The 19,039-nt window shown below is 42.6% G+C and overlaps 1 protein-coding gene across 3 annotated transcripts in view; it reads right to left on the bottom strand.

The window, feature by feature from the left end:
* Positions 1–19,039, bottom strand: part of LOC118628133 (intraflagellar transport associated protein) — a 57,583-nt gene that overhangs the window by 11,296 nt on the left and 27,248 nt on the right. For all 3 annotated transcript variants that reach the window (XM_036258888.1, XM_036258891.1, XM_036258890.1), the window contains 3 exons: positions 7,904–8,061; positions 6,156–6,227; positions 4,684–4,750 (listed from right to left, as the gene is read on the bottom strand). In XM_036258888.1, coding sequence (XP_036114781.1) covers positions 4,684–4,750; positions 6,156–6,227; positions 7,904–8,061 — 297 coding nt within the window. The remainder of the gene's footprint in view (positions 1–4,683; positions 4,751–6,155; positions 6,228–7,903; positions 8,062–19,039) is intronic.

The raw sequence follows: 19,039 nt of genomic DNA, 5'->3' as shown, positions 1-19,039 counted from the left end.
AAACAAGAAAGATACCTGCTATCCAAGGAGAAGGTGGAGAAGATCAGGGAAGACTTACTTCATGGATGAGGTTGGCATTTGACAACACAACGATAATAAATCATATCCCTCTCCCTCCAAGTTCAGAAATAAAAAAGAAATAAATACAGGAGTCAGAAAGATAGGGATCAAAATATGAACTTTATAACAGATGAAGCTGAACTTAAAAATGCTCCTTGTCCTGAAGTCACAACTGAGCTTCTCATTTGTCAAGCTTTCCTCCCAAGTCTAGACCTTGGACTATCCCACCTGAGAGAAATTCTGCATAGCTAACACATCTCCCGTCAGGTCTAAGGAGAACTATTTCCAATCCACAGAGCTCTTAGAGTAGGGGCTCAAGAGTAATAGCTCCAGACTTCTGTCTAGAGCTGGTTCTCAGCCTCAGTTGCACATTAAAATCATCCAGGGAGCTTTAAAAATTGATGATGTGCAAGGCCAATGGAAAAGAATTTCCAGGTATCAATGTTTCTTTTTAAACTCCTTAAGTGATTCCAATTTGTCTCAAAGGTTGGAAACTAGTGCATGAGGCAGGCCGGGCCCCATCCAAAGTGTGGCATAGACACAGAAGAGAGCATTCGCCTTTCCAACCGCAGGAGCCAGAAGACACCCAGGGCTGATCCGTCTACACTACTTCCTCTTCCCAATCTCTCCAGTCCCAGAAAGGCTTCCTTTCCCTGGAGGAAAAATACAGGCATAGGAATTGTAAAGGAGCAGAACTGTTTTCTCAATTCTCTTCTCTTCTCAGGAATGGGGTGAAGTTTCCTCCTGAAATCATGAGGCCTGGGCAGGAGGTTTGCCCTCACGGTTAACATGGCATTCGAGCTAGACTTTAATGGACTGTTAAGTTTTCCCGTGTAAAAATTGGAGGAATGGGGATAGAGGAACATTTGGAAGCAAGGATTTTTTCCCCCCTTAGTGTTTTTAGTGATCTTCCAGGCAATGAAAGAATGATTTTAACAGTACTAAGTGTGAAATAAATGAAATGCCTAAACTATAAGTTGACTGAAGTATGCTGTCTCCTAGCTCGGGCCTTTGCACATGCTGTTCTTATTCTCCCCCCCATCCCTCAGCCTCACTCCGCCCCCCTCAGCTGGTGGAAGGTTACTACTCATCCTGTGGATCTCCAGCTCTCACGGAGTTTTCTCTGATCCCACAGACAAATTTAAGTTCCCCTGCCATACGACGTACGTTCTCGTGAGATCTAGAATGATCTGCACTCATATATTTGTGATTATCTGGTTAACATTTGATTCTTCCAATGAACTATGAACTTCATCAGAACAGGAACCAGATCTGTTTTATTCTTCATTGTGTTCCAGGCACCAATCACAGGTTAAATATTTGTTCAGTAAGAGTCCCAGGTCATTGACAAGCTGCTTAAAGTTACAGATAAGGAAAGAACTGTTTTAAAACAAGAAAGAGATGACTGATGCCTTCATTAAATTGGCAGTACTAGAGAGCTGGAAAGTGGAAACAGATAAGACTGCCAGTCTTTGAGCAGGAATTATTTGCCCATTCTCATCCAACACAATCAACCACAGAATAGGTACGCCTACTGACTAAGTTGTGCAAGAGGGTATAATTCTGAGAACTAGACCTCAGTAAGTCTCTTCAGCCAACTGCACTCAGCCAGAGAACAGGCTGCGCCAACTGAGGGGAAACACAAATAAACAAAGATGGCCAGAAGATTCTTCTACTCGAATGGCCTCAGCATACCTAGTCCAAATAATAATTCTACCGGATAGCATTCAGGGGTATGATGGCAATTACCCTGATGGCTAATTACCTTATCTCAGATTCAAAGGAAGAAAAAGTGATTAACCTGATTTCAAAGAAACGCAGGGCCCCCACTTTGTGGCAACTACAACAGCTCAACACCACTGCACTGAGTGGGCGCCTCTGAAAAACCGGGTCCATCTGAGCTGCCAAAATGATAAGCCAAATACGGGGAGAGAATCATGCGCCTGAATCTTGAAGAATATTTATGAAAGCAAATAAGGTGAGCAAATGAAGTCAACGGTAGGAAAACAATGCTCAACCCACTTCCTTATTGCCCTAGGCAAAGCTGTTGCTTAAACAATAACAACAGAATCTAATCAGTAAACCTCTCAGCTGCCAAAATTATACAAGCAACTTGCCTATTTAAAATGTCACATTTCCCGTCTGACATAAATATTTGCCTTCTGCTCATATTCCTCAAGTGTAATACAAATTAGGCCCAAACTAAAATTCACCCTGGCACAGACTATTTAGTTTTATTTTTTCCTTTTAAGTGACCCATGATGAAAAGTATGAAGCCCTGGTGGTCTTTTTGGTAATTGGAATAGATCGATGAAGCCGGGTTGCTTTCCAGCCTGTGCTTTTCACATTATTTTACATATGGAAAGGTCTTGACTAGCTCATCCAAGTCCACTGAGACTTGGTTCAGGCCTCAGTAACCTCTGTATAAAAATGCAAGACTGCCTGTTATCTGATTTCTGGAAAAATCATACCAGAGAGGCTTTTTTATGCAATATTTTAAACTAAAGAAATAGATCTGATTTAAAAAAAAAAACAAAACAAAACATTAAAACATAACTTGAAAAAATGTTTAAGGAAAAACAATGTGAAAATAATGAAAAAGGTAAAAGAGCTCATTTAAGATAATGGCTATAAACCAAAATCACTTTGGTTGGCTAAGCAGGTTTATGTCAGTATGTAGATCTTCTCATTACTGGCAGGAAGCAAGAAATTTCAACCGTCGCCAAAAATGCTCAACCCGTGTATTTTTTGCCCTCCCATAAAATTAATTGTATATCGCAAATGTACTACATGCAAAGTCTTTGTCTCCAAGTGTCATCCACGGGTGAACACTGTCAGAATCCCCGGGGTGGTGGCTAAAAACACAGATTACTGGATGCCACCAAAGACCTTCTGAATTAGACTCTCCCTTGGGCACAAGACCCAGGAACGTTCATTTTTAACCAGCCTCCCCTCCCCAGTCACCCAATACCCTGAAACAGTGTGCTTGCTCTATAAACTCGGCTCTTGATAAGTCCTTAGCTACCCTTTCTAATCCAATGGGAGCCCCTACGTTGCTCTTACAAAGAAATTCGGAGCAACCCAGGGTATTAAAGTTAAGAGAACCTGCCCAGCCAGTGTGGCTCAGTGGGTGAGCGTAGACCCATGCACAGAGAGGTCACAGGTTGGATTCCCAGTCAGGGGTTGCAGGTTCGATCCCATGTAGGGGGAGTGCAGGAGGAGTTGATTGATGGTTCTCTTTCACATGGACGTTTCTATCTCTTTCTCCCTCTCCCTTCCTCTCTCTCAAAAAATCAATAAAAATATATTTTTTTAAAAAGTTAAAAGAACTTCTCCTTGGACTATGTGATTCCTTTAGGTCTCTTATCTCACTTGAACCAAGTAAGTCTGCTAGTTAACAGGGTGCTTGAAAAACAAACCCTTCAATAGAATAGCGTCATGTTTGGAAGCAAAATATTAAGGTCAGTTGCTTCCAATTACCCGAGCCCCAGAGAAGCCAGAGTAGGGTTTACAGAGAGTCACCATCCCCAACCCAACTACACTCAGTCACTCTAACTCCTGCCTGGTTGTAAAGAAGTCCCCATCCAATAAAAAAATGACTATAGCCTGGCCGGTGTGGCTCAGTGGTTGAGCATCGACCCATGCACCAAGAGGTCGCCAGTTCGAATCCCAGTCAGGGCACATGCCCAGGTTGTGGGCCAAATCCCCAGTGGGGGACATGCAGGAGGAGGCCAATTGATGTTCTTTCTCATCGATGTTTCTATCTCTCTCTCCCTCCCTCTCTCTTCATCTCTTTCAAATCGATAAAGAAAAAAAAATTTTTAAATGACTGTAATTCATGTTTGTGACTACCTAAACACTAAGCAACACTTAAATGCCCACCACCAAAACCCCATGGAAAATGCCCCTTTCCTAACATCTAACATTGACTTGGAAATAGTCTTCCATATTAAATTAGGAATGAGATTTTTCAAAGCAAATAACTCTCATTGTGAACATATTTCAAAGATCCTTTGAGCAAAAAAGATACTATGTTACAAAGAAACGTGTACCAGACAAGGAAAGAGTCCTCCTCTACACAGACATCAATGAACTCGCATTAAGACTCTCTGCCCAGCCCATGGGGGGGAATGCCCCCAGAAGAAACATTTACAATATATCATAAGTCTTAAATGTTGGGTTTATATATTTAATAAATATTTATAAAAGCAAAGATTTGGATTTTATTTTGTTTATGATCAATTCTGATATTTCTATGATTTTTTATTATCAATTGATGTCTTATGTATCATTCCAAAATAACCTCAATTTACAACATGGTGCTTCTAAGAAATTGGGTATGACTTCAATGACTTTATTTGAGACAATGATCCAAAAATCAATCCTATGGTAAATCAGCGTGGGGGGAGGGGAGAAGGTGCAAGACCTCACTTACGACCTTCAACAGGCTTTGACCTTCCCGCTGAAATCTCTATTTTTGAAAAAAGAATTGCAGAACTCCAGCTTTCCCCGTCTCAGGGAAGATGGGGCTGGGACCGCCGGAAAAAAGAAAAGCTGCCTCAAGTCCTATTTGTAGCTTCTAGAAAGAGGTTCAGCAGTGATGGAAGGAAACAGAAGGCATACCCTTGTTCATTTGGGGCTTAATCTCTTCATCCATGTCCAAGTCTTCTACTTCTAGGAAATTATCGACCTAGAAAAGGATTAACATTATTTTTATGCACATTAGACTTTAAAAAATGCAATTAAGAATCAATGAATCCACTTCCACAACACTCAAGTGAGCAACTGAATCCAATTTTCTCATTAACTTTGGAGTCCCAGCTAAAGGTCTCTGTGTTCACAACGCTCTCCCAGAGATGTGGGAAAGAAGCAATCAATTTGGAAGTTGGCCTGGATTTTGTAGGCACCATAGTAAGATCTTTATACTGAAAGGGAAAAAACCATCTGGAGAGTTTTTGAAAAGGAACTTTGTTCCAGATTCTATCCCAGAATATATTCCACCACCAAGACAGTCCACAACAGTGTCTCTATCTGTTGTTGTTGTTGCTATTGTCATCGTATTGCTTTTGCTTCTCAAGCAAATGATGGTGGTGGGTCTGGCTATTGTCATAACAGCATGCTTTTCACTCCGAAGAGCCAGGGAGAAAAAAACTAAAGGAAGCAGGAGAGAAAGCTTCATTCGAAAAAAAAAAAAAATCATCCTGCCCCAGGAAAATCACAAGAGAGGTGAGCAGGGCAAAAAAAATCAAGTGTTCTCGCTTTGGAACAAACAAAACTAAAAATTACTTCAAAGGTAAAAAGCAGAGCAAATGACCTTTACAGACACAATAGCAACATTTCAATGAAAAACTATTCCACATAGAATAACTGCTTTCCACTGCAAGCTGACAATGAGACATTTTAGATTAACAAAATGGTAACATTTCAGACACCGAACTAATTCATCTCCAGTGACTATCAAAGAGTGTAAATAAGAAAATGATTTCACCACTGGCTCCTAGGAGACCTGGTAGAGTAAAGGCATAATGTCAAAGAGCCTTTTGTGCTTATGACCTAAACTATGTGCATAACAAAATACCTTCAAATTGCAAATTTAGATCCCATCATTGGGATTCAAAAGACCGTCTTGGTCTTTCTTCTCTCAGCAAGAATATGTGCCAGACCAAGGCTCTCACATGGGAATTAAAAATGGAAGCTTCCAGTGCTTATAAGTACATAGCGGCAGTTATTTCCTGGCACCCAGTGACAGAAAAATGTATCTTCCATATGCCAGTTTCAGTACTAAAATGTGAGAATCTGTTACATTGTCATGTCTCTTACTGGTACGCGCTAAGGGGGACTAGAGGCGTGCTTCTCTATCAAAGCACCCCTTCCATGTATGAAGCTTTGAGGAAATAAAAGATCTGGAACCCAGCCAACCATGAAACATACTCAAACGGTGATTAAAAAAAAAAAAAAAGTATGCTGACAAAATCTGTTGAACTCTCCAATTTGTATGAGACAGCAAATGAGTCCTGTGGGGATTTTTGTGCTTTTATCGTTTGGGTTTTTTTTTGTTTTTTTTTACCCTGGAAAAAAATTAAATCATGCCTTACCTTCACCTTTCCTGCCCGATTCAGATCACCGTGGAAGGAGCTGCCAACGTTTTGGCCTTCATGCAGCACTACCTGAGAAATAATACAGTGAGCACATGTCGGTGGGAAAATGAAACAAGTGAAAATAAAGGAGCTGACTTATAGGCCAGACAATAAAACTCTCCGTCCGGTTTTTGTGAATTAGCTATTCATGATGAATGAACCAGCCCTTCTCAATGAACCCTGGAAGGACAAACCCAAAAATGCTAATACAACTTTTTCAAGTTATTAGAAAACAATGCCATCGAACAATCCTTTGCCTCTCGCATGCTGGTCAAAGACTCGAGAGGTATAGAGTTCCATTTGCTGAGGATTGCCAGCAGACAGTGAATTCACCAGGGGGGGAAGGTGTTTGTCCCACAATCATCTCTCTAATTTTCTAAAGCAGAAATGTTTGTTCCCTGGTATAAAACTACAATCCCAAATACAATTCTATCCACAGTATCACAGGGAAGACATGATGAAGCAGAAACCAGAAACTCAAGTGATTTAAAAAGTAGAACATTTTCCGTGACTATCTACTGCCTTGTCTTAATTTATAACCAAAACCTGAAAACCTACAAAAATGTGTTTTGTGGTTTATCTAGGACAAATACAGAAAATGCTGCTGTTATTTTTAATGAAGAAAATCAATTTTGTGTAATTTATTTCAACCTAAATAAAATGAGAATTTTGTTTTAAATAAATAATAATAAAAAGTAGAATAACTTCCACTTAGATTCCTCAATAGTTAAAAACCAAAGCTAAGCCCTGCTGATTTGGCTCAGCGGTTAGAGCGTCGGCCTGTGGTCCAGAGAGACCTGGGTTCGGTTCCCACTAGGGGCAGGTACCTCGGTTGCAGTTTGTCCCCGGCCCTGGTTGGATTGTGCGGGTGGCAGCCACTCGATGTGTCCCTTTCACATCAATGTTTCTCTCTCTCTCTTCCTCTCTCTCCCTCCCACTCTATCTGAACAAAAAAAAAGAAAAAGAAAAAATGTCCTCAGGTGAGGATAAAAAAAACAAAAAACAAAAAACACAAAGCTAAGAAGAATACAACTATGAAGTCCTGAAGATTAGGGAGAAAGCATATAATATTTATTGACCAAATCCTGGAAAGAAAAACAAGATAACAACTTCTACTTTAAGTTCAAAAGAGATAAGTCCAGAACAGGTAAAAGAAGCTCCCATTTTACACAGAGAATTTAAAAAGGAATTCTTTTGTTCTACATAGAGGACACGTTAAAATGTATTTCAAGAAGGTTTTGTAGATGGCAGCTTCTTAAGAGGTGTTTTTGTTTTGTTTTTTTATTCCTCACCTGGGGATATGTTTACTGATTTTAGAGAGAGGGGAAAGGAGAGAGAGAGAGAAACATCTATGTGAGAGACAGAGACATCAATCGGTTGTCTCCCATACAAGCCCCAACCGGGGATCAAACACACAACTTTCAGTGTACGGGATGATGCTCCAACTGAGCTACATTGCAGGGCTTTAAGGGGTTTTTAACAAAAATTAGGGATAACCAAGTTACCATCCTAAACATTGGCTGTGAAAACATAAAACATAATGATGATTTTCAATCAAGTATCCCAGTGGTCCTCCTTCTAGAATTTGGAGTCTGAGTATTGATGCAATCCCTCTCCAGAGTCTCTCATCTTCTTACAGACACCTTTTCCTCATTCACAGAGAGTGCTCTTTTCTCAGACTGTTTCGAAGGGTGCCAGGGCCTTACCGGCTCCGCTTCCGGACACGGGGGTGAAGCACGAGGGATGACGGCTCTCCTCCCGGGGTGGTGAGCACGTGGTCCATTTTCATGAGTACACGGTATCAAAGAAATTCTGTTTTCTGAGGAATTGGTTCCAAACACACCTCTTTTGGTCACATTATCCTCTGAAATGATAAATTACATCATCACTGGAAAACATCCCCCACACCCAGGCTGGTTCATTTCCTGTTGAGACTCTTCCAAGCAAACAAAAAATCGTTTTCAAAGAAATCGATAACCTGGGTGCTTGAGGCATTAAGCACTCCTAACTTTACAAAGTTATTTCTAAAAATGTAAGAAGAAGAACACTATTTCATTTACTGCACAAAAATATATATTAAGTGCTTACTATGTACCCAACATTGTTCTCAGCCATTGTGAAAAGGTTGGTAAAGTATAGTGTTTGCAAGACTCTTTGGCACTACCTGTCTCTTTTTTTTTCCTAAATTTGAGAGGGATTTTTACTTATATGGAAGCAATATATGGATGCTTTTAGAAAATTTGTAAGAGAAAACATTAAAACTTGAAAATTACTCATAATCCTGATAAGAAAGAAAAGCTGCAACAAAATGTTTTCAGGGGCTAGTTTCCGCGTATCTTATCCGTGCATTTTGTTCGAGGTAAGGCAGCTGGTAAACCGCAGTGGGGGATTTGAACCCAGGCCTCTGACTGCGATCCACGCTCCTAACCACTGTGCTGTGCCACCTAGACTCAAGCTGCAAATGAAGGGCAAGGGTCATTAGAAAATAGGAAAAGGACATGATGACAGGAAAAATCCAAAAAGGAGATGAAGAAAAGTCTACAATAGTACAGAAAGAACCAAAGCACGTGACCCATTCCCGAACTAGAATGTGTTTGCTGCTACTGACCGCAGCAGACACAGAAATCTATGTCGGGGGTCACTACACGAGTGACACAGGACTCAAAGGGGCCGAGGGGCAGGACCAAGGTATTGTGAGGCTGGGGAACACTGTATCGTCCCTTTAGGAAAAGGCTCCAGAGACACAGGGGCTGTTCAACCTGTGCGCTCCTTAGGCAGGCATCTTGCTGAAGGGGTTATGAGACAGCCTAACCCAAAAAGGTGACCGTGTTTGCTGTTGGATTGTTAGTCACATGGCATCAAAATCGGTGAGATGCCTGCTGCTCTAATGATCATTGCTGGTGCACCCCCAGCCAGAAGCCTTTGTCTGCTTCTGAATGCCCATCACTGGTAGAATTGAAACTTGTGGGGATGTCTAAAGGACATTAACACTGAAATACTGTTGGGGAGCAGAGGTAAGATAACCTAGTCTATAATGATTAACTCAATAAGCCAGATAGGGAAAACATAAACGCTGAATGTATCACCTTCTCTTTAACAGGGTTATGTTAGTAAATAACACAAGCTCGGGCCAGCTCTCTCTCTTCTTCCTCCTGCACCAGCACCTGTGACTCCTAACTAGCTACTCCTGGAACAAGTGACCCCTGTCTCTGGCCTCAACAAACCCTTAGCAACTCTGATGTGAGGCAGTAGCCTTGGCTGCTGGGGCGCAGGGGCTGGGGGCGCTGAGTGAGTCGGGTGATGGGGGGCTTGCGAAGAATATTGCTGCAGTGACCAGCACTGTGAAAGATCAGGTAAGTGAAGGAGACTTATCCTCCCTGAAGTCTTCCTCTTTGCAGCCACAAAGATGTCCTACATCAGTCCCAGGCAAAGATAGGCAGCATTAGCAGGGTGGAGCAAGACAAGTCTGAAAACGCTTGGGAACAGAGGTTATCTGAGAAACGAAAGGGTTCCTAAACTCATCCAAGTTAGAAGCCAGGCTTCCTGTGGCCAGCTGCCATTGTTCAGTGCGCTGCTCTAATGAGGTGGGATTCCCTCAGTCCTCCCTGCTTACCTTTAAGTCTCGACTAAGAAAATACTATGTACCCAGCACAACGTGACTGTTTGACTTAAATACTTGAAAAGCGTTGAGTCAAACAGATGTTCCATAAGGACAAGTTCTGTTTGTACTCAAATCACACAAGGTACTCCTGTGCCATCTCCAATAAGATAACCAGGCTATTTGACAGATAACCAGGTGACACTCTTCGAAAGAAAGAGCAAAATATAATGAAGTCCCCGCTTCTGATGCTGATGTTGAACTATTGCTGGGTACTCGGATCGAACACAATTTTTTGTTCACGCCTTTCAAGTTTCTGCCTTTTGGAAACATAAAGCTTTCATTTTTTTAAATATCATGTGGGCAAAAAAGGGTTGCTGTGATAAACTGTAAGTTCCTAACTGGGCAGATCATGGTGGGCAGTCACGCCCAGGCCGACAACTTCTTTAGTGAAAGGTGTCTAAGCCAGCCCTGTCCACAGTTCTTGTGCATCTAGGTTAATACACCTTTGAAATATCAGAAGGAATACCCCTCGAAAGTATAACCACCTTCAAGAGAGCACAAAAATCACCCTGGCCGGTTTGGCTCAGTGGTTAGAGTGTCAGCCCGCAGACCAAAGAGTCGCGGGTTCGATTCTGGTCAAGGGCATGTACCTCAGTTGCAGTTCGGTCCCAGGCCTGGTTGGGGTTGTGTGGGAGGCAACCGATCAATGTGTTCTTCTCAGGTCACTATCTGTCTCTCTGTCTCCTCCCCCGCACCCCAATATATCTGAAGATAAATGGAAAAATATCCTCAGGTAAGAATTTTTTAAAAAGAGAGAGAGAGAGAGCACATAATCTTATCTGTCCCATGACCATCCCCGCTGTGTTTTTTCCCACCTTCTTGTCATCTTCCTTAAGTCCCCTCAGTTCCAAATGTGTAAAAGGAACTGCAAACTGTATTTCTCCCCTTCTCCTGAGCATCTGAGATCTTGTTTCCCAGCAATTATCATCAGTTTGGCTCAAATAAGTGCTTATAAAACTTCACTACAGGTTTGTTCATAGGTCAACAACCAGAAGATTCAGGAAAGAACATGTTCTCTCTCAGACTGAACCTGATATGTAGGGCCCCTCCCTAAACCTCCCATGAACACATACGGAATCGGTATAGCTCCAAAGACCCAGAGTGCTTCCCCTAAAGCTACCCTTTTCATTTTAAAAAACAACAAATAATTTATCTCTTGGCAGATCGAGATAGGAAAGAAGTTCTTTTTCCATATGATAACGTCAAAATGATCCAAAGGTTTGAAAAGCCTGGTGAGAGCCAGCTGCTGCCTCCCAGAGCCGCCCCCGTGTCCTGGTGACAGTCCAAGCGTGCCACCCACGTGTTCGTCTCTTCTTCTGTTCGTTTCTCAGCAATCCTTTTCCACTCTTTCAATGTATCCCTCATGCTTCTTGCACTGAAATACGTGTCAGGCATAATACATTATAAAAATCTAACGGCAATATTTCAGGGAACAAGTAGGTTGTTGAGACCTGAAAGAGCATTTCTTTGGGCATTTCTGAGTCAACACTTCAATAAAGAAGAAACAAAAGGGTTTTTTTTTCTTCTTCTTCTGAAGGATTTTTAAAGGTTTCATGCATCTGAAGCAATGGAATTACAATGTTTCGTTTTCGATACCAAGCAGACAAGCTTACAGCAGGTCCCCCTTGCTGGACCACCAGCGATGTCTTATTTCAGGCCAAAGGAAAAGGTTGCGCTCCTTGCAAAGGGTGAGATTCCTGATGTCTTGACAAATGAGATACTAATCATACATTGATTACGCAGCTTCCACGCGAGAGTCTATTTTGCAGGAAACCCTTTAAAAACGCAAGCTCGCCCACACAAAAGCCAAACTGGGGTCCATGTGCTGAGAAGCATCGCCCCACTCGCAGGAGGGTGTTCACAGGTCACCACCGCCGCCATCAGAATTCACGACCCAATCCTGTCAGCATCCTCTGAGGCTCTGTTCTTTGGCACCGTGGTCAATAGCAATATAAATCAAGAGCATGTTCTCTGTCGCCAAGAGATACCGAATACATTGCTGGAAGGAAGGGAGAATGCGTGGGGGAAATTCTGTGCAATGCTGGGCAGCGGCAGAAAGCCTTCCGCAAAGAGCAGAGGGGATAAGCAATCATGCTTGTAACAAGGTTGGGTACTTTGAAAGTCATGGGGTGATTTTCACATTATGCTCCTAGCCTAGGGCAATGTTTCTCTGGACAATAATATGTGCGCTGGATGGGTCCAGCCGAACTACTTTGCTTGACTGCTTCTTGATCACCTGCTACTTGGTATCTGGCCTCCCCCGGAGAGACAGTCGTGAGGATTAAATAAGCAATTTAAAAACCAATCAATCATAAATCAGAATAAATCCAAAGACGCTAAATTCAGCAGACAAATGTTTTGTCTAAATTCCCTTTGCAATGCTCTGAATTCCAACTGTTTTATGTTGTTCGTTGAAAGAGCAGAGGAGAGAGGATTACCTCAGCCTGGCCAGTCGGGAATAATTGTGCTCTCCCTGAGGCCGGATGATAATTGACTCATTATTCACAGCCATCGCTCTCAAGCTGCCAAGACACAAATGCACAACCCCGGCCCGGAAAGACCTGTGTCAAAAGCCCAAGGTGAGGGACACAATGGCAGTCAGTCGAAATTTTTAAATGTCCAGTGTTAGGCACTTACAGGGAAAAAACTATGAAGAGTGTCAAGTTGCTGAACGTGTACTTTCGGGAAGAAAAATCTGAGTGGTAGCTGACTTAGGCCACTCAATCCATCCGAAAGTTACATCTGGGCACCAACCACGTGCAAGGTGACAAAGCTGGATGAGACCCAGTCCTGCCCTTCCAGAATTTACAAACTAGGACGTTCAGCAAAGACTGCAAACCACCAAAACAGAATACAAGTATGGGAGATGATGCGAGGGAGGGACAGTTCGAGAACGGTAAAGTCACAGTCGGTTTGGGAAATCACAAAAGGCTTCACACAGGAATAGGGATCTGAGCTGGGCTTTGAAACACGGCTACAAATTCAACGGGTGAACACTGGGAGGAATTCACCTACAAAGAGAAAGGTGCATGAGCAAAGCCCCCAAGGTGGGGAAGCACAGTGCCTGAGGAAGCGTCCCCAAGTATGTCCAGGAAGATGGCAGTAACACCTGGTGACACGTGGAAGGCAGGATGTTTGAAGGGCCTGAAGAAAACTCTGGACTTGACCCAGGCCCTTGGGAGTCAGAGCGCTGATGATGGAGAGAATGGAGCAGAGAGGTTCAGACACTGGAGGTAGAAAGGACAGAGCTATTGTAGCCATCAGAGCGGGAAATAAAGGGGGATTTCAGGTAAAAAGAGCTCATAAAGTGAATTATTTTGGGGTTTCTGGAACAGAAATGAAGACATTATCTCCACGTGGTTATGTTCCCTCCCTTTAGATATCTCGGAATATTCACCTTATCTTTCCACTGCAACCTGCACTATTCTTTTAGTTTAATTCGGCGTGCCCTAGGTGACTTCCTTTTTCTTAGCAATCTCTGTGATGGTGGGAGTAGATAATACAGCGTGTTTGCAACCTGCCTGGCGGGTTAGTTTGGTGCAAAGAGGACACACGTATCGCCCCCCAAGATAAGCTCCTTCCCAGCTGATTCCATCAAGACCACGGGAGGTAGGTGGCCCAGAGGGTAGCAGATGGAGCAGATTTCAGCACAGCTCCCCTTAGCTCCCAGAATCCCTAACAGTGACAGCTGCCCGTGACACTGTCTATGCAGGGTGGGGTCTTGCTGCATCCAAAAGTTCATTTCTTTTTGAATAACAGCCCTTACCTACTTAACACTTTCAAGTCCATGCACAAATGATGTATTGTCTTAACAGGAAATATCTACAAAAAACAGGACACACCCCACCCTCTCCCCACCCCCCCAGTTCTTGAGTCAAGTCCGGAGTCCCAAGGTCATATGCTCATCCAGGGAAGAACTCAAGGTGAGGACGTGAACAGTGCCTCTGCCACTACACAGCTTTGCTGAAGTGTCATTTACAAAATGCACTCAAGTATGCAGGTCTATGATTTTTAGTAAATGCAGAGTTGTGCCACCATCACCACGGTTAAACTTCGGGTCTTTTCCATCACCCCAGAAAGAGCCCCTACACTCATCTGCAGTCCCGCCGTCCCCACCCGCAGGCACAGGGCCCAACCCACTTCTTACAGCCGTAGGCCGGCCTTTTCCAGGCAGTCCACACAAATGGACTCACACAACTGGTGGTCTTTTGTACCTGACTTCTTTACTTATCGTATAATCCCGCTCATATAAACTAATTATAATGAATTTGCTGAATATATAAATAAATGAAACTTCAGTTGGACCCTTACTGTGATTCAGATACCGTTCAGATAAACATATATGTAATGCGTGTGTGTGCACTTAATTATTTAATCCTAACAACTCGTTTACGAGGTAGATGCTATTACACCGTCTGAAGCCCAGAGATTTTAAGTAATTTTCCTAAGCCCTCCTCGTTGGGAAGTAGCAGAGCTCCAATTCAAATCCTGGTTGTCACCACATCCCAAGTTCTTAACCAAGAATTATATACAATATAATCAACAGAAAAGTTCAGGAAGGATGGATACACCCATAGTTTATCTCTAAAACACAGGATTATGGTATTATTAATTAATCAATTAATTGGGTATATATGTTCACCTACACGAAACAGACACCCAAAGTAACAACAGCTTAAACAAGATAGAAATTTGTTTCTCCCTCACGCAATAATACAGACATCGATAATTCAGGGCTAATACGGTTGTTCTGCTCCACAGTCATCATAGAATCGGTCTCCTTCTATCTCTCTGTCTGCCATCCCTAGGGTACCACCCTTCCCCACATGGTCCAGGAGGGTGCACCACCACAGCCTTGCCCCATGCAAGTGGATAAAGAAACAGAAGAGGAAAGTGTGTCCATCTCTTCCCCTGCTATTAGTGAAGGTGTGGTTTCAGCTACTGTATCAAGAAGGGCCCTGGCCGGTTTGGCTCAGCGGTTAGAGCATTGGCCTGCGGTCCAGAGAGACCTGGGTTCAGTTCCCGCTAAGGGCATGTACCCCGGTTGCAGTTTGTCCCCGGCCCTGGTTGGTCGTGCAGGTGGCAGCCACTCGATGTGTCGCTTTCACGTCGATGTTTCTCTCTCTCTCTCTCTCTCCCTCTCTCTCTCTCTCTCTCTCTCTCTCTCCCTCTCTCTCCCTCCCACTCTATCTGAACAACAACAACAAAAAAACAAAAAACACCAACATAGAGCAGCTAAGACAAGAATGTTTTCTCTCTCTCGTGTAACAGTTTAGGACAGGTGGGCAGGCTCTGTTCCCTGAGATGATCCAGGGATCAAGGCTGGTCAGGTGCTCTGCTACCCCCAGCACATGGCTTCTATATCTGGGTCTAAGGAGTTGCTCCAATGATCACCTCTTTCTGATAAGGGGAAAAATCTTTTTTTTTTTTTTTTTATCCTCACCCGAGGACATTTTCCCATTTTTTGTTCAGATAGAGTGGAAGGGAGAGAGAGAGAGAGAGAGAGAGAGAGAGAGAGAGAGAGAGAGAGAGAGAGAGAGACATCGATGTGAAAGGGACACATCGAGTGGCTGCCTCCCGCACGACCCAACCAGGGCTGGTGACAAACTGCAACCGAGGTACGTGCCCTTAGCGGGAACCCAACCCGGGTGTTGTCTCTGGACCGCAGGCCGACGCTCTAAGGGCTGAGCCAAACCGGCCAGGGTGAAAAATCATTTTTTAAAAGAGTCCAGGGAACGTATCTTAAGGACATGGCCCAGAAGTTACACATATCAGTCTCCTCACTTATTGGCAAAAACATAGTCAAATGGCTATTCCTAACTGCAAGGGAGACTGGGAAATGTCATCTTCATTCTTTCTGAGAGGCTACAGAGTAGCTAAAAATTCCATTGCTATACAAAGAGCATTATTGTTTTATTTTGCTGGGTTTTTATTTGTGGGATTTGGTGCCTCTCTGTATTTTCTAATTTTCCTACAATGACCAAAAAAATAAAAAATGTATGTATAGGAGCGTAAAGTATTTTCTTCTAATCCTCAGTCTAGGGAGAATACCTACACGTAGCTCTTCTTTCTTAAAAAAGTCTTTCCTGGAAACACTGAAGAAAAAAAAAAAACACATATACATATGTAATATTTTACATTTACATTTTTTATATTTTAGAGCCAATATTCCTTTAATATTTAACTTTAATGTTCCTCTTTTAAATCACAGTTACCCTAATCATAAAATTTTACACTTGAATAAATTTTTTCAGCCTACAAAGTACATGAATGAAATATATAGCAGAAAAGGTACCAAAAGCAACAAAATTATTGGAGGGGCACTTCCCAGAACTCCATGAATAAGATGCTTCCGTAGCCCAGGTGGTCTCCCCAGACTCGTGCACTGCTGATGGCAAAATGCTCCAGAGAACACAGTTCTTCGGCAATAACAGAAGTCGCCAGGAGACTTCCCTGGGATGGAGTGGCTTTGGCCTGTAGGCACGTACACAGTAATCCTTCCGACTTGGGACAGAATGTATGCTGAATCAAAGCACACCCTAAAATTCTGCAAACTGTTATATTCTAGCCTCTGTATCAGAGGTGAACAGTAAAATTATTCCTGTAACCCATCACACTGTTTCACTGTCAAAGTGCCTTGAAGTAGTGTAAAATGGTGACAGGAAATGAAAAATTATATTTAAAGTAAAATAACTGTTCTTACCTTATGGTTGGAGTATGCAAAAAATTTTACAAAAGTTATGGTCCTTTTCCCTAGAAAATGCAATCCTTAAAAAGCACAGAATTTTGAGGAATTCGCACATCTCCCCAAACTCTGCCTTGATCTCATTTAGGGTGTACTACTCAGAGCTGGTCTGAAAGTCAAGGTGCCTGGGCTGCCCACTAGAACTGCAAAATCAGACTTTGGAGCTTTATTCCCAGGAACCTGCACTTTAATAAGCATCTCCCAGGTGACCTTTATGTATACTTATGGCAAAAGTCCCATGTAAAGAGTCCATGGAGTAGAATCCAAAGACTGAGAATAAAAAAGAAGTATCTGAGCCCAGCCGGTGTGGCTCAGTGGTTGAGTGTAGACCCAGGCACCAAGAGGTTCGATTCCCGGTCAGGGCACATGCCCAGGTTGTGGGCCCGATCTCCAGTGGGGGGCGTGCAGGAGGAGGCCAATTGATGTTCTCTCTCATCAGTGTTTCTATCTCACTCTCTCTCCCCCTTCCTTTCTCTCTAAAATCAATTAAGAAAAAACAATTTGTTTTAAAGAGGTATATGATACCTTGCCTTGAAGGTCATGTGTAGTCATACTTTTAGTCCATCCACCAGAGGCCAGTGTAGGGTTATTCTCTGAATTGTGTAGCCTTACACTCACACAACATACTCTATACAGAGATATTATACAATACACACTACACACAGCTGGTTTTAACTACTTCGAGGAATATGATGTAGGCAACTAACATTGTAGAAAGTACTTTACATTTTTTATATTGTAGATGCAAGATTTCTTTAATACTTAACCTTGATGTCCCGCTCCTAAATCATAAATAGTTCCCATAATCATAAAACTTAACACTTGAGTAAATCTTTAAAACTCACCAAGAACCTTCATGTATATTTCATTCGATCCTCCCCACACCCATCACCCCAAGCAGGCACAGTTATCCCTGATGTACAGGTCCAGAGAGAGTAAGCGGCAGGCCTGCAGCCCCACAGAATTAATAAATGCCTGAACCAGGTCTTCTGCATCCTAAGCTAGACGAGGACCTTTTCCATTAAACTGGCCCTGCAAACAAGTAAGAAATAGAAGGACACTATACTCAACTCTTCATAAAACTAAACCTTATCCATAGAAAAAATGTCCCTTCGCCCCGAAATCATGCCCTTCTGCCTGTCTGCATGAAGATGCAGCTACTTGAGCCAACCTCTCTCGCTCACGTAGGCAGAAGAAGAGAGAGGGAGTAAAGCAATTCTGTCTCCTTTACAAATAATGCTTCTTAGGAGTTTCCGAACTTGATGAAGTAGAGTGATCTCTCCTGCACAAAACTGTATAATCCAGGCCTCATACATTGGCGCACAGCATTAGGACAATTCAAGAGCAGACCTAAATGCTACATGTCTTTCACATTCCCTCATTTTTCCAGGGCACTTTAGAACATCCCTCAGGGAGGAAAAACAAAAAACAAAGTTAAAAAAAAAAAGAAGAAACAGTTTAAAAGTTCACTGTTCTTATCGTTCTTGTTGCTTTTTTAAAATTTATCTTTATTGCTGAGAATATTACAGATGTCCCCTACTTTTCTCCCATTACCCCCCTCCATCCAGTTCCCACAACACCCCAGGCATTTAGCACACTATTATCTGTGACCATGGATTATGCATATATGCATATAAATCCTTTGGTTAATCTCTACCTGGCCCTCCTCCCTGAGATCAGTCGGTCTGAGCCATTCTTCCCTGCCTCTGGACCTATTTTGTTCATCGGTTTATTTTGTTCATTAGATGCCACACACAAGTGAGATCATGTGATACTTGTCTTTCTCTGACTGGCTTATTTCATTTAGCATAATGAAATAATGGTTCCTCCATGCTGTCTTAAAAAGAGTTCCTTCTTTTGTACAGCTGTATAGTATTCCACTGTGTAAATGTACACTTTTTTTTACCTTATTGCTTTTATTAACTCATAAACAGTGCATAGTTGATCTAAAACTGAGACGACCAAAAAACCGAAGGTGATATTCTAGACATTGTTTGAGCAGCATTATATGGAGTAGTTAGCACTGCCTCACCAATCGACCTCCAGCTGCAGAGTCTGCAAGCATTGCCTTCACACATCAGGAGCACTTGGGACACACAGCACACGGAAGTAAATAAGAACGACGTGTCAGAGTGGGCAGCCAGTCTCTGTCATCTCCCTCATGAGGTCATACTGAAATGACCTCAACATTACAAGCAAAACCGGATTGACGCTATAATTAGGGATGAAACATGATACTCAGAAATTAGATGACTGGCTACAAGTCATACCAAACATAATTTACAGAGGAAAAGGAAAAAAAGAAACTATGGTACTTGATTCCCAATCGCTTTTTTCTAATCAGGAACTCATGCACTGTAAAATCTGAAAACACATGAACACATCAGCACGGTGTAAGGATTTCTCCCCGTGCTAACGAAGCAGTGGGCTGCGGCG

This window comes from Molossus molossus, unplaced genomic scaffold (genome assembly GCF_014108415.1).
Source record: "Molossus molossus isolate mMolMol1 unplaced genomic scaffold, mMolMol1.p scaffold_m16_p_13, whole genome shotgun sequence".
In the NCBI taxonomy this organism is placed as follows: Eukaryota; Metazoa; Chordata; class Mammalia; order Chiroptera; family Molossidae; genus Molossus; species Molossus molossus.
The sequence above is the reverse complement of the archived record's forward strand: the minus strand, read 5'-3'. Positions and strand labels throughout refer to the sequence as shown.